We start from the raw sequence: 14,335 nt of genomic DNA on the forward strand, positions 1-14,335 counted from the left end.
TTATGGCAGGTCTAATGAACTTGTTGGGCACTGTATATATACATTCCCAAGCAGTAAACAGTACTTAGTTAAACATTTGTGTCACTAGAAAGTCTGTGTTCAGATCAAACACTGATTTTATTGTAATACTTTCAAATATACGACTGCTTTATTTAAGTTTAATGAAAACCTTTTTTTACTCTGTATCTTGTCTTGTGTCTTGGCAGCACAGTGGTGTAGTTGTTAGCTCTGCAGGCTCACAGCAAGAAGACTGTAGCTTGAAGTCTTCCTGGGGCCTTTGTTCTCACTAGTCTTAGTGGGTTTCCTACCACAGTCATGAGTGTGAGGTTAATTTGTGATTCTAAGTTGGCTGCAGGTGCTGATATGTTATGTATAAAACCTTGAGTGGTCATTGAGATCAGAAAAGTGCGAAAAAATTTTAAACCTATGAATGTATAACAGTATAAATTATTGGGCACCTGATTCTGTGCCTTAAAAAAGAAATCAAATACTTAAAGTACTCTTGTCCTGTCCGCTGTGTGATTAATTTCTGAAACTACAAATCGGGGACAACAAAGGAAAAAAGGTTTATTTGATTTTACCGCTGCTTCTCCACTGTAATTTTGTTTTGTTATCATCTGTTAATTCTTCACTTTGAACTGTTATCACTGCACATTTTCATTAAGTGCAGGTCATTTCTTATGTGTCATATTAAAATATGTATAACCCATATATTTCATGTCACTGCCCGGCTGCAGAAACAAATGCTCCAAACTGTGAGGCAGTTGAAGCATCAGACTGAAGTCGCCTGCTGTGGATTAAGGATTACCCAACCCACACAGACAAACACGGGATTATGTTTTTGTCTTGTTTTGCCCACCGCAGAACTGGAGCCCAGCCTGCAGATAAATGATACTTTCACAACACACAGGAAGAGTTTTATGCACTTCAGAGGAGTCATAGTGTTTATAAAGCCTCCTAAAATGGGTGCTTTGAAGAATTAAAGAAATAAAAAAGTGCTGTCTAGTTTGAGTGACAGGGTTTTGCTACACTTATCCGATTTTTGGGAGAGTTGTGTGCAACAGCTCAGGGGTCACCACAGCGAATCATCTGCCTCCATCTCACCCTAAGCCTGATAACCTCCTTTTTCACACCAACCCTCTGCATGTCCTCCTTCATTACATGCATGAATCTTCTTTGTGATCTTCTTCTTTTCCTCCTGCCTGGCAGCTCCATCTTCAAAATCATGTCCAAACCATCTCAGCCTTGCCTTCGTAACTTTGTCTCCAAACGGCTCAACCCGAGATGTCCCGCTGATCTGCTCATATCTAATCCTGTCCCTGCTGCAAATTCCCCACCAAAATCTCAATATCTTCGACTCTGCCACCTCCAGTTCCAGCTTTGGATGGTTAAACTCATCTGCCTTCACTACTTCTGCTCCTTGCATCTTCACCCTTCCACCTGCCTCCCTCTCATTCACACACATGCATTGTCTTTCTTGTACTGCTTTTCATTTCTCTTTTCTCCAGCGCATACCTCCACCTCTCTTTCACCGTGTAACAAAATGAGATTAAAATCATGAGAGAAAAGTCCACAGTGAAATATTTCCATCTTCTAGTTGTTAATACCTAGTTAAATCATGCTAATGTGCTGAAAACATCACATTTAGGTAATGATTGAACTGTAAATACATCCGAATAATAGAGTTTATTGTTCATGATCTGATTTTAATCATGTGATTTAATCTTTTCGCTACTTTTTTCCTTATTCATCCCCATTAAAAAAATGTAGAATGGACCAATCCATGGTTTTGGAGAATTGTTACACTCCTATTGAAAAACAGTCTATCCTGATTTTTTTTTAAATGCTTCCATACCTTATGTGCCTCATGGTGCTTTAATCCACTGCCTACCATTCTTTGCTTGTTTGTGTTCTCTATATATATCACACACATAAAAAACATAATACATTTTTTATTCAAACCAGACTGAATCCTGTTACCTCGCGGTTGAATCTTGTGCTTCAAAGCCGCTGCCTTATTGTTATGGGACATCAACATCTCGTAATTCAGTGGTTCCCAATGGGCACACTGGTATGGCTTGAGGCAATCAATGAATTAATTTGCAGTATCAGTTCTTTGCATGCACTGTTGCAAAAGCTGCCATCTTCTGGCGTCAGCTTTTCCACAGACAACAGTTGGGAGGGGAATGCTAATGCTATCGTGGTGCTACAAAGCCAAAAAGCAATTAGAAAGCAAACAACTCTTCTGAGAGAGATTTGGCCAAATCCTCAAGAGCGGATCTGAGCCCGCAGGCACCAATACTGGCTTGTTGGTGTGTGTAGAAGGTGATGAAAATATTACAACAGTAGCAACCGGAATCATCGGATTTATAAAACTTTATTAATCCCTGAGGAAATTATGTAGCCACAGTTGCTCCAAGACAGTAACAATAATTAAAGTAGTTAAAGTACCATTTAGATCAAACAATTTATTACAAATTAGCTCTACTATACAAACATCCCAGTATATTACACGGAATTGAATATAGATAAAGTTGAAATTGAGGTGCCCCTCTTGTCATATTACCGTTGTTATTTTCTCTGTAGACAATGTGCAAATAGTAAGGGTCTGTAACTACTGCAATGTGGACTTGTACTTTAGATTTAGGAGTTATGCAGAGAGACAGCCACAGGCTGTGGTGATAATCTCAGTGTATCAATGAATGTGAATTCTGCAGAGGGCTTACCCTGCAGTGTGCTTGGAGTTTCTAGTATTCAGTTTCTGAGAAACTGTTCTAGTATATTTTAAATAGGATTTCTATGGGACCCTCTGTACTGGTTCAGTTTGCCTGTGAGGCTCAGCTTTAAAAAAAAAAAAATCTGGAAACATCTCATCTATACTAGAAATTCAACCCCAGATTATCTGAGCTGTACTGTCACTTTTAACACAAGACCCTGAAATTAGATTCTAATGAAAGAACCGTTCCTCAGGTATGGCTGCAGGATAAGGTGGTAAAGGAGGATGTCCCTTTGCCATGCTATCAGAGGCTATGTATTTATGTTCCCAAATGTTCAATTTCCCGGGACCTTGCACTGTTGTGGAAAGTACCCTATATTGCTTGACTGGTAATTCAGCCATTCAACTGTGAGCTGTCAGATAAAAGGTTAAAAAAATATCATGAATATGATTTTCATAATTTTAAACCTGCTGGAAGAGTCAGATGAGACCTGATTTTCATACTGCTGCATTAATTCACAGATAAAGCCTTGGCAAAGTGGTGAGTTTTTTTTTTTATTAAACCGGTGCAGAACAATAATAATTATAGAAGAAGAATGCTTTGTGAAACTGAAGGGTTCTCTGTAAGTAATAAAAAATAGACAAGAAATCAGTCCCGAGAAATGAACAACTTGGATACAGCAACAGGATTCACCACCCTCCTCATCCTCAGCACACACGCGTTCATGTGCAGCCAGCGTCATATTATAGGAGGTGGACTCTGCCATCATCATCATCATCATCATCATCCCCAGCCAATGGAGAAACCAGTGGAGGACACACTTAAACAGTGTCTCCGGAGCAGTGCGGACTAGAGCGCAGCGCCCGGCACCACAAATCCAACTTCCCGCACACGTACTCTCGCACAACATCTGAACAACAGAAAGTGAGTTTTGTGATTCTCCTCGTGGACTCTTCCCCCTCATAATTTTCATGGAAAGGGCTGTGGGATGTTTTAAACAGCAGTCCGCTGTGAGGATAATCAGCTGGGAGATGCTTTTTTTTACGGACTGCTTCCCACTGCGTCTTGAGATGAATGTAAAGCTGAAAGTGAGTAGACTTGACTTGAACCTGTAATATTTACAAACCTTGATTAGCTCGTTTATAAGAACTGACACTATTATGTGTGGTAATATGTAGAAACGGGTCTTAGAGGTCTGCACTGTGATTTTAGAAGTGCGCTAAAAAAAAACAGCAGCAGAACAGGTTTGTTCATTCTTCTTAAATACAAAGTAACTGAGTTAAAAACTTTCATGTAAGTCCATCCAACCATCCATCTTCCGCATATTACATGTAAGTAATAAGAGCATTTCATTTGTTGAAGTGGAATCTTGCAAGGAGCACATACTCATGCAGGGCAGCGCTAATCTGTGCGTGCTGGAACAAACTTATTTATTTATCATTTTGTTATTTTCTTCTCCTTTCGATTTAAAAAAAAAATTATTTTACCTAAACAATTATCGGCAGGATATTCGTGAGCTGTCTGCATGCCTGCGCTCAGAAGATGATGGCCACAGAGGGAAACAAAACCCTTCTGGGTAACGCATCTTACACTGAAAGGCAACATGAAGACAGGGACGCCTGTAGCTGCGCATTGGTTCTGTTTCTGAAGTTGAATGTCCAAGAAAACAGCGCGGAAGATTAGAAACGCTTTTAATTTTTCATTCAACTTTGATCTAACTCTGGATACATTATGTCTCCACGGCGTTTTTTTTTCTTTTCAATTTCTTAACTGTGCTCTCCGTGCGCATTGGGCTCCCGTGATAACCATGTATGGATTTCCATGCAGCGATGGAGGTTTCAGCTGGTGCGTGTCTGAAAAGCGACTCGGTGGCCTTAAAAAGAAGAAAACTGTCTCGTTGTTTACATTTACATTTAATCGCCTAATTGATTTCTACTTTTTTACACAAAACGAAATCCCAGTAATGCATCTGTTTAGTTTATTCCAATGTAAAATGTTGGTGCTCCACGAGAAGGCTGTCCAGGAACCTGCCAGACTGTAGATTAAAACAGGCTGTGAGCGTCAGCTGGGTTTTGTTTACTACTACAGTTGTTGTCCGGACAGATTATTACGTCATCTAACCTCGTGCTGGAGTTAGTTGTAGGCCATCCCTCCTTCTATCTATCCATCCATCCTTCCTTACAGCCTAACCTCCCTCCCTCCAACCCATCCAGATGGCCCGCACGCGAGGGCGCAGAGCAGAGAAGAGCAGGGCGCATGCGCCAATTGTGCAGCCCACATCTGTTTATTGCATAAGACCACACACCACAGGGCTACCTGAAGGCAAACTGTTCGACAAAGAGAGAAAATAATTGTTTGTTATCATTAAAAAAAAATATTTTATTTTGTGTGAGCTTTTTTCTTTTTCTTTTTTTTTTCTTTTCTTTAATTAAATCACACTTCACCAAATATTTCTTTAAAATCTTTATTAGGGATACCTGGATCGTATCTGTGTGTATATGTGTGTGTATTTTAAATGCACATGGCCTTGTTTTGAGTCAAATCACATGTATATTGCCGGTTCTTTGGTGTATTCGGCTGCGTTTTCTTACTTTGCAATTGATAATTAGTCTGCCCTGTTCTGTTCATGCGGTGTTTATTTCTTATGTTATAGTGTATTGAGCTCTTAAGTCCACTTTAAAGGTCTTTGTTTGAGCCGAGAGGTAGCTCTACAGGAGCAGGGGCAGGTGAGAGGAACAGATTGGCGGGCAGATAAAGGCTCAAGTGGAGGTTGAAAATCACAAAGGCATAAAAGAAAAAAATGTATATTTCTTTTGGGGACATTTTGCCACCAACTGACAAAACGAATGGGGGAGAGAGAGGAGGGGGTGTAACATGCACCAAAGGTCTCCTGACAATGAATCAAATTGTGGACACTGTGATGATGTAGCATGCACTATGGGGTGCCATGGATACCACTAGCCCTTGCATGTGCAGAACTAGTCTAATCTTCATGTCTTTTGAAAATCAGCCAATATTTTAGACAGAATCAGAAATAGTTCGCTGTTTATAGCTTTTGTGTCATTCCATGGGGGAAAGAATCAGTGGGCTGCAACGGTAAACAATGAGAGAATCATTGTGGTAGTCCCTCCCATAGGAACAAATGCCAGTGATTTCAGCTTGAGGACTAGACAGTGATTGAGCAAGGGCTTATTCTTTTTGGGGTGGGGTAAAGCAATATTTATTGGACTGGTATTTATATTGAGTTTTTTTTAAAAGTTCTTTTAGAAGAGAATAGCACTCAAGGCACTGCTGGGATTTGAACCCAGGATCTCCTGTTTACTAGACAGGCGCTTTAACCAGCTAAGCCACGGCACCACTATGATGAGCAGGAGTCAGATGATGGAGGGAGGAGTACAGCTTTAGGCCATGTGGGACAATGTGTGGCTGATGCTCTAAATACTACAAGACCCATAATCCTCCTCCAAGGTTCATTTAGTCATGGGGAGCAAGCCAAGTAGACATGCAAATCAGATATTCTGCAAATAAATGAAACAATACACTCATAATCCAGGCAAGTTCTTTGTACAAATTACGTCTACATTGGCTAATTCTACTTCACACAATTAATGTCCTCTGGAAAGGTTCAGTGCTAACACAGTAAGTGTGACACTGTGGTGTACTGGTCATGAAAAATATAACACATACGAGGCTAATTTTCAGTGCACGGCCCAAGTTTCAGGGAGTTACATCATATATTTGCCAGATGTAGTGAAACTTTGACATGAAAAAGTAGACTGAATGGAGCAATCATGATGTCTTCTTCAAGAAGTGAATATGTTTACATTTCCTTACTTTTGAAGATGTGGGACGGTGGTTAATTCCAAAAAGTTAAAGCACAACACTGCCCCACAAATAAGCTGCAGTTGTGTTGATTTAAATACAGTTTCTGTACTACTATGTCCAAAGTGTTGCTGAATGCCATTCCTGGTTTTATTAGGCTGCTCCACTGTTGTTACTGTTGTTACTCTTTTATAAGGGCTTGGCTGAAAAGGTTTCTACTTCCTGCTGTTTAGTTATTTGAATCATTTGGTCTGTAAATATAACTACTTACCAACAAACAGATACTGTGGACACACTTTGAGTTGATATTTAGTCTCCAGATTTGTGTCTTTTTACTTCCCTGATTTCAGCACAAACAGCTCACACCTAACACCATTTTTGTTATGTGTTCATTCTAGGTCATGATGTGAATGCACAGCATCGTTTTATCCAATGATTGAGTCCAGCAAGCCGACCATGTTGGACAGAACTGAACAGGCACACTGCACTGTGTGCTGCTGCACTCTAGCCAACAAAATCCTCATGGTGCTCTTCATGGTGCTGCTGATCTTTGCCACCCTCTTTGGAAATCTGGTGACTCTTGCTGTGGTTCTGGGAACCAAACACTTCCACACACCGCAGGGATACCTGAAGGCATCCCTTGCCGTGGCTGATCTGGCAGTGGGAATATTTGTGGTCCCGCTTTCCGTTTACGCTGAGGTTTATCTCATGGTCACTGACTCGGCACCGGAGTGGACCTCGTACAACTCACAATCGGTGAGTTTTCACCCATGCAACATCATCGGCCCCATCTTTGCTGGGTGCACTTTGGTCTCCATCACGACTATTTTCTTTCTGACGATCGAGCGAAGCATTGCCGTGCTCAGGCCTTTGCACAAGGACTCGGTGATTACTCGTAAAAGGACCACGATCCTAATTGTCCTCTCCTGGGTGGGAAGTTTCTTCTTGGCTGTGTGTCCGATAGTTTTCAGCAGTGAAATTGCTTTGGAGTATAACTCCTGCAGTCGGATGTGTAACTACGCTCTGGGTACAATCGGCAAGTTCCCAAGCCAGGCCTGGAACATCCTCCTGCTCTTCCCCGCGTTTGACTTCACCCTCCTTGGTGGCACAGTGGTCATTAACATCATTTCTCTTTCCAGCATCAGGCAGCACTCAAGACGCAGGAAACACTTGGCTGAGAGTGAAAGCCAAAGCACGACCAAACCCACATTCTCAGACATTAAAGCAGCCAAAACCATCGGGACTCTAACTGTGGCTTTCACTGTATCGTTCACTCCAATCGCTGTCTTTGTGGTCGGGAACGTTTTGGGGAATAAATGGTGCAACTTTTCCTTTTTCGCCTTCTGGATTTTGGCTACCAACAGTTGCTGGAATGTCATTATTTACAGCGTGAGGGATCAGAAGTTCAGGCTGCGGGCACAGAAACTGCTGATGCCGTTTCATAGAAAAAACACCACCAAAACTTAAAATCGACCAGGACCAAAGACTACTCGTACACGAGGAGGGCCGCGTCATTTAGATGGTTGTTTTTTGCACAAACTCTTTGTTCAAACACATTGTGAGCCTCTTAAGAGACATACCTGCATGTCTTGTGCATTGCTGTTGTGAAATTACAGTTTATTTTTACATCGATAAAAAGCATGGAGCTTTTTCAGATCACAACTGTTTCTCTCTGTGGGTATTTGTCTTGTTTTGTGAAACATTTAAAAACTGAAGCCTGTTTCAGTTATTGGAATGATTGTTTGCTTGAGTGTAATTAATTAAAACCCGATGAAAACCAAAACAGTTTGTGCATGTTATCTTTGGATACCACAGCATCAGAGTTGTTAGTAAGATTGATGATGTTGATTCCCAGTGAGATACTTCAACATTAAGTGATCAAGACTGAGAGTATACAGCAGGGGTCCCAATTTAGTTCCTCCAAAGGCCCCACTGAGAATCACATCAAAGGCCAGACATGTAGTATTTAGTTTGTTGACATGCTTTACTATAATCAAAAATAAATAGATCATATAGCCCTTCCTAACTTTTCTAGCCTATATGACATTTGGTCAACAAAGAAGACCTTTGATCATGTGAGATGGAGCTGAGCCTTCTGCTATGAAACCGACTGCTTCTGCAGCACTGTTGCTCTGAGAGTACTCTGCTATAATTTCATGCCTCTTTTTACTTCAGCAACTTAAAAAAGGCCACAGGCTCTTCCCTGTGTATGGCTCTCTATATTATCCGGTGTGTGGATTGAAACATCAAAGTAACAAAGAAAATGCTCTTCTAGAAAACAGAAATTGTTGCCATGGCAAAAGGATACCAAACACTTTTACATTTGGCAAAAACATGGACTACTCAGTGGTTCACCTCAAATAAGGCTGTCTGCCTTCTGCATCAGTGTTAGTTTTTTTTTTTGTATTCTGAATTATGTGAAGCTATTGTGCAGATGTGCCTGTTTAGTTTGGCGAGTTCATATCACAGTGCAGAGTTTGGCTCCAAATGTGTTGGTGACATTTTATTAAATATAAAATGAGCTTAAGTGAAAGGAAGAGACAGATCTCTGTTTTTTCCTGTTTTCCATACGCTGCTCAACTACAGGGATGCAGCTTTATTAGCATCACACCCCAAGCAGCACAGTGATCAGAGGTCATTAACTGGTACAGCAGTCTCAGTCATGGTGGCCATGCTAGCCACACTCAATACAGAACAAACAGCAATGAGGTTATAAATTAACAATAACAACAACAGATCAACACAACATAACTGGAATAGCTGTTATAACCTTGAGAGTTAACACATGAATGCCAGCATGAACAGTCCCACCAGTCTTTGGGTTAGTGGCTCCTCCCCTTGGACTGCTACAACATTAAATATCGCAAATGAAATAGAGGCTGAATACAAAACATGACTCAAAACAGATACTACACTTTCACAAAAAATAAGAATATGCTATAAGCCACCATCAATATAAGGTAAGATACATTACCATACCGAGTCTCTTCATGGTGTCTAAGAGGTTACAAGACGTTCTATGACCTTTCCAGAGGTGAGTATTATTAAAGCTACACAAGCTTGTTTCCACCAGTGAAAACATTTTAGCCAACCAGATGTCAAAATGTACACTTCCTAACTTAAACTTAGCAGTAAGGTGAAAATTTAATATAATGGTCCAGAATTTAGATTTATGAATAACACTGTTTCTTTGTTTTTTCAGTGGCAGAAATAGGTTTCCATATAAAGCAGGGACTGCTTCATAGATGGAGGCTCAGATCCCAGAATGCCACACAGCAAAACTCCATGCTGTCATTATTTTAATGAAGAAACCCTGAGGTCAAAACTCGACTAAGCTGTAGTAGTTTAATAGCAGCCTTTGGACTGTGTGCAGCCATGTGGTCTTTGGGGAGAAAATATATATGTTTGTCACACACACACACACACACACACACACACACACACACACACACACACACACACACACACACATTTCCAGTTTTGCTGGACCACAACCCAGCAAGACGTAATCATAAACTTTTCATTCTCTGGGAACTGGACCAAAAATTTAAATATAAAAAAAGGGATGGGGTGGCTGAAATCAGCAAGTGAAGCAAGTTTAAAAAAGAAAAGAAATGAAAAGGCCTAAAGGTGCACCATTTGCATTTAATAGATAGTGTCGGAGAGAGAAAAGGAATGAGAGCGAGGTAACGAGGTAACAAATTATATCGTTTTCCCCTCTGGTGAAACTAAGCATTGTTTCTAGTTGTTCTGGTTCTAAAACTGCAGACATAAGCAGAGGAATGAAAATGAGAAACACGTTTTTGCTTATTTATGCATATTTAGGAACAGCTGCATTAAAAACCTGGTTAACACAAATGTTCATTCAGAATCATCAACTACGGAACCGACCAGTAAAAAACGATAAAATCTTTATTTGTTAAAAGACTAAAATCGAAAGTCAAGCTTTTCTTTTAAATAGTTTGATTCAAACAGATATTCTTTGACTCTGTGATGTGTGCTTACTTTAAAAGCTTTTACCTCTAAACGGCCTCTATTGCACAGAAGGTGAAATTGAAACATGAAAGAAAACAATTACTGTGGAAGTTATCATTTCCAGCAACAGAAACCGCTGAGTCACAGTGTGGAGGAATAAAAAAAGAGAGAGAATAAAGAAAAGAGACGTTGGCATCACTGTCCTTGACTAACATTAATAAGGCTCATTGACTGGCACTGAAGTGGTTTTGGAAAGAAAAAGAGGAGGAGGAAGAAAGCTGAGGATACAAAGACGACTGAAACAGATGGAGGCAAAAGAAAGAAAGCCGTCACTGATCATCAGGTCAGCACAGCACTTCAGAAACATGTCACTGTTGGCCTGTTCCTTCAGACTCAGTCTCAGGGGTGCCAAAAACAAAAACAATTTTTGTCATATTTTTGGACAAACCTGAGTAGAGTAGGCATTTCTTTATGGTCTCATTTACTCCTTGTCAACACTGTTGTGCTGTTTTATCATCTGTCATCATCACTTTGATGATGCTATTATTTTTTTTGCAAAATGTAACCCACTGTGCATTTTCATAATCCTACCCACATGTGAGGAAAGATTAGGTTTTTGTGGGAAAGGCAGGCTGTGATTAAACACATAGCTCTCGACATACCACCTGCACGTTTGCCCCTGCAACAAAGCAATCAGTTATCTCCCTGATTTTTTTTCTATGGCCTTTACTGTCAGTTAGACCCTTTGATGTGTCACACTCTCACTATTCCCCTCAGTCCACAAACAGCTACCAGCTCTGGGTTTCATTTAATTAGAAAAAGAAAAAAAGATTAAAGAGCTTTCAGAGTGCGGCATTTACCTCTGTATGAAGGTATACATTGTGCTGTACACAACGTCGCTCAGCACACATTAATTACAGATGGATGTTATGACTAATGACTTTATTTGATCTTTGCATTTGTGTTTTGCTGTCACCCAACACACTATGTTTGTGGGTCCAGTACACAAATGATGTCTACTTGACTTTATCTTGACACAAACAAGCTTTAGGTTTAGGCAGAGCCGGATTTACTAATAAAAATAATAAATAATCTAAGCTTACAACACACACACAGCTCTTGCCAGACAACAGTGAGCAGCCTAAACTAAATTAAACAGTCATGCTACTTAGTGTGAGGAGCTTAAAATAAACAAACCACTACGGTTCAGGCCCACCACGTTGCAGTCAGGAAACCACAGAACTTCCTGCAGCATTTCCACTGTCTAACACCAAAAGGGGAAAAAGGAAAACCAAGGTTAGGTCATTTTAAAACATACAGTTCATATGTACAGTGCGAAATATACTTAACATAAGTGCTTTGTATGATTACTAAAAGAAACAATACATTTTTTATCTTGTAATAGAAGACAAATTAAAACTATTTAAAATTGTGTACACTGAGCAGCACGTGTGCAGTAGCCTATCAGCCTGGGATACACGCAGGCAAAGCAGCAGTCTAACCTGGACATCTAAAAAGTGCATAATAGATCCCTCCTACTTTACCAAGTGCCTTTAAAGCACCTGTCCCAAGATAAGGTCTCCAATCTAAAAGGTCACACAGGAAGAAGCGGCTAGGTCTGCTGTGAGCTTGAGATAGGAATGAAAAGTAGGTCCTTCTCCTAAAGATTAAACACAACCCTCAGTGCCAAGCACCACATCGACCCAATACAAGACACTGTTTTCTGTGACCTCTCTCTTCAACTACAAAACCCAAGTTAGTCTGGAAAACCTCCAGACTAACTGACAGAATCCAATTATTTTTACCTGAGAGAAAAAAGACTAACAAACCCTTCTGGCACATCAGGCTCCACGTCTCACACGGGACAATCTCTGACATGGTGTATTTTGTGTCAATGAATTTCATCTCATATAAGATACCTGCATGCGAGGCTAAATTGAATAAATAATGGAATAAATCAGAAGCAAAACTGAAAAAATGTTTTGTGTGAGATTTTGATTCCTTTTTTTGTCAAGACTCCGAGTCAGTTAGCTCCTGTGGATCATGCTGACAGCGGGCGCTCACTGCAAATCATCTCCAGAGGTTGGAAACACCTGGGACCGCAGGTGGGTGAGGGATAAATGAGCCAAATCCCAGGGGAGAAACTTTCATGACAAGTAGAATATACTTTTCTTCAACACACCAGACTGTTATCACCTCAACGTGGGCAGTCTTGTTTTTCAGTTTCACCTGAATTTAGGCAGGAACCGGTATCTCATTCATACACAAAAAAAATTACTGATAAGATACCAGACTGATCTGAGCATCTGAAAATGAACTGAAACCAATGAAAATATGGTATTTTGATGAGGTGTATAGATTTGATGGAAAATGCAAAACAAAATAACCTGGAGCATCAAATACTCTGGAAAGAAGTTTTAGAGTAAATAAAGATGCTGGTAGTGGATAATACTTTTTGTGAACATCAACATGTAACTCCTGTGTGAACATTTTGATGAATGAAAAGTGGAAAAAATGCTGCCAGGCATCATGAATCTCGATGCGTTATGAAACGAGTATCACAGGAGCATCCAAGGCTGCATGTAAACATTACCAACCATTCCTGCAAGTGGAACCCTTTCTCGTCCTTGCTCCTGACTTCAGAGATAATATGCATGTATTTTCCATCTTCTTTCTCCTTAGTCATTTTTAACACAATATAATTACACATTTAATTATTGTTCTTATTTCCGTCATAGCACTTTTATGTTTCTCTAGTGGCAAAATCAAATGTCAGCCGTCTCAAAAACCACCCACCACTTCCAAAGTCTGTCTGGAAGTCGCTTCACTTGACTTAGATAAAAATAAAAATTGCACCAGTCTTGGTGTTACTTTCTGAGAGTTTCCCACCTAGAATTAATCAGAAAATGCTTAGAAACTTGATTTACATCTTAAATGTTTTTGATTTCAGCCCAAAGGTATTTTCACACTGTACTGTCAGTCATTCAGAAAGCAAATGTGTAGATAACTTTTGTTTGGTTCAAACTCCATTCATATTATAAACATGCAAATACTTGATTGTTTTTGCTCACAAAGAGATGTGGTGGTTGCTGCCTGGACTGTCAACTGTAACTCCTCCTGGACTTTAGATTTAAATTTAACTTTCTTGGCACAGCAATGTAGGCTATCAAAAATGTGAGCGGATGGGAGCTTTCTCTAAGAAAAGTACATCATGCTGAGGCTACAAAAGTTTCTGAGAAAGACCCCATGCAGAGAGCAATAACTGTACAGCAGGGGCTCTTTGTGTTTTATTGAACAGACTGCTGATGATGATGGAGATGGCTGCTAAAGACCAGTTCAGTAATCGTCACTTTGGACCCGTTTCACAAAAAAGAAATATAATGCTCCAACCTTCACAAATAATTTTGGCTTGCAAAGATCCGATAAATCTTTAAATCCTACAGAGCTCTCATATGCTGCAACACATTACAGTTCACACCTTTATTATCAGTCTCAAAAATCTACAGTAAGAAATTTTTACAGCCACAAGATGAATAATTAGCAGAAGAATAATGTTTGACAGAAGCTAGACTTTCCCAGTTTGCAGTTTTAAAAATAGGTTGTAAGACACTGGTGAGGACTTAATCAATAAACAATGAGGCATTTTTAATGGGTAATTTTTAATGGGTAAATGGCTATTAAAACATAATACAGCCAATACTGCCTTAATCCTTCATGACAGAGATTCAACAAGGTGCTGGGGAAATTGGCATGCAGTTGACACACAGTTGCTGCTCATTTGTTGGTTGAACATCCATGATGTGAATCTCCCGTTCTGTCAC

At 40.0% G+C, this 14,335-nt stretch overlaps 1 protein-coding gene and 1 non-coding gene across 3 annotated transcripts; one reads left to right on the forward strand and one right to left on the reverse strand.

Annotated features, from left to right (window-relative positions):
• Positions 1–3,523: 3,523 nt before the first annotated feature.
• On the forward strand, positions 3,524–8,337 carry LOC102296492 (trace amine-associated receptor 8b). 2 transcript variants are annotated; one of them, XM_005951730.3, is made up of 2 exons: positions 3,524–3,805; positions 6,938–8,337. In XM_005951730.3, the coding sequence occupies exon 2, from the start codon at positions 6,972–6,974 to the stop codon at positions 8,004–8,006; it is 1,035 nt and encodes a 344-aa protein (XP_005951792.1). In that variant the 5' UTR covers positions 3,524–3,805; positions 6,938–6,971; the 3' UTR covers positions 8,007–8,337. The 2 variants fall into 2 exon arrangements, with proteins under 2 accessions (XP_005951792.1, XP_042084727.1); XM_042228793.1 differs by having other exon boundaries at positions 3,524–3,641.
• On the reverse strand, positions 6,001–6,074 carry trnat-agu. The gene has a single exon. It is a non-coding gene; the product is annotated as a tRNA-Thr (tRNA).
• Positions 8,338–14,335: the final 5,998 nt, after the last annotated feature.

This window comes from Haplochromis burtoni, unplaced genomic scaffold, assembly GCF_018398535.1.
Source record: "Haplochromis burtoni strain Fernald_Lab_line unplaced genomic scaffold, NCSU_Asbu1 Contig_352, whole genome shotgun sequence".
Classification (NCBI taxonomy): domain Eukaryota; kingdom Metazoa; phylum Chordata; class Actinopteri; order Cichliformes; family Cichlidae; genus Haplochromis; species Haplochromis burtoni.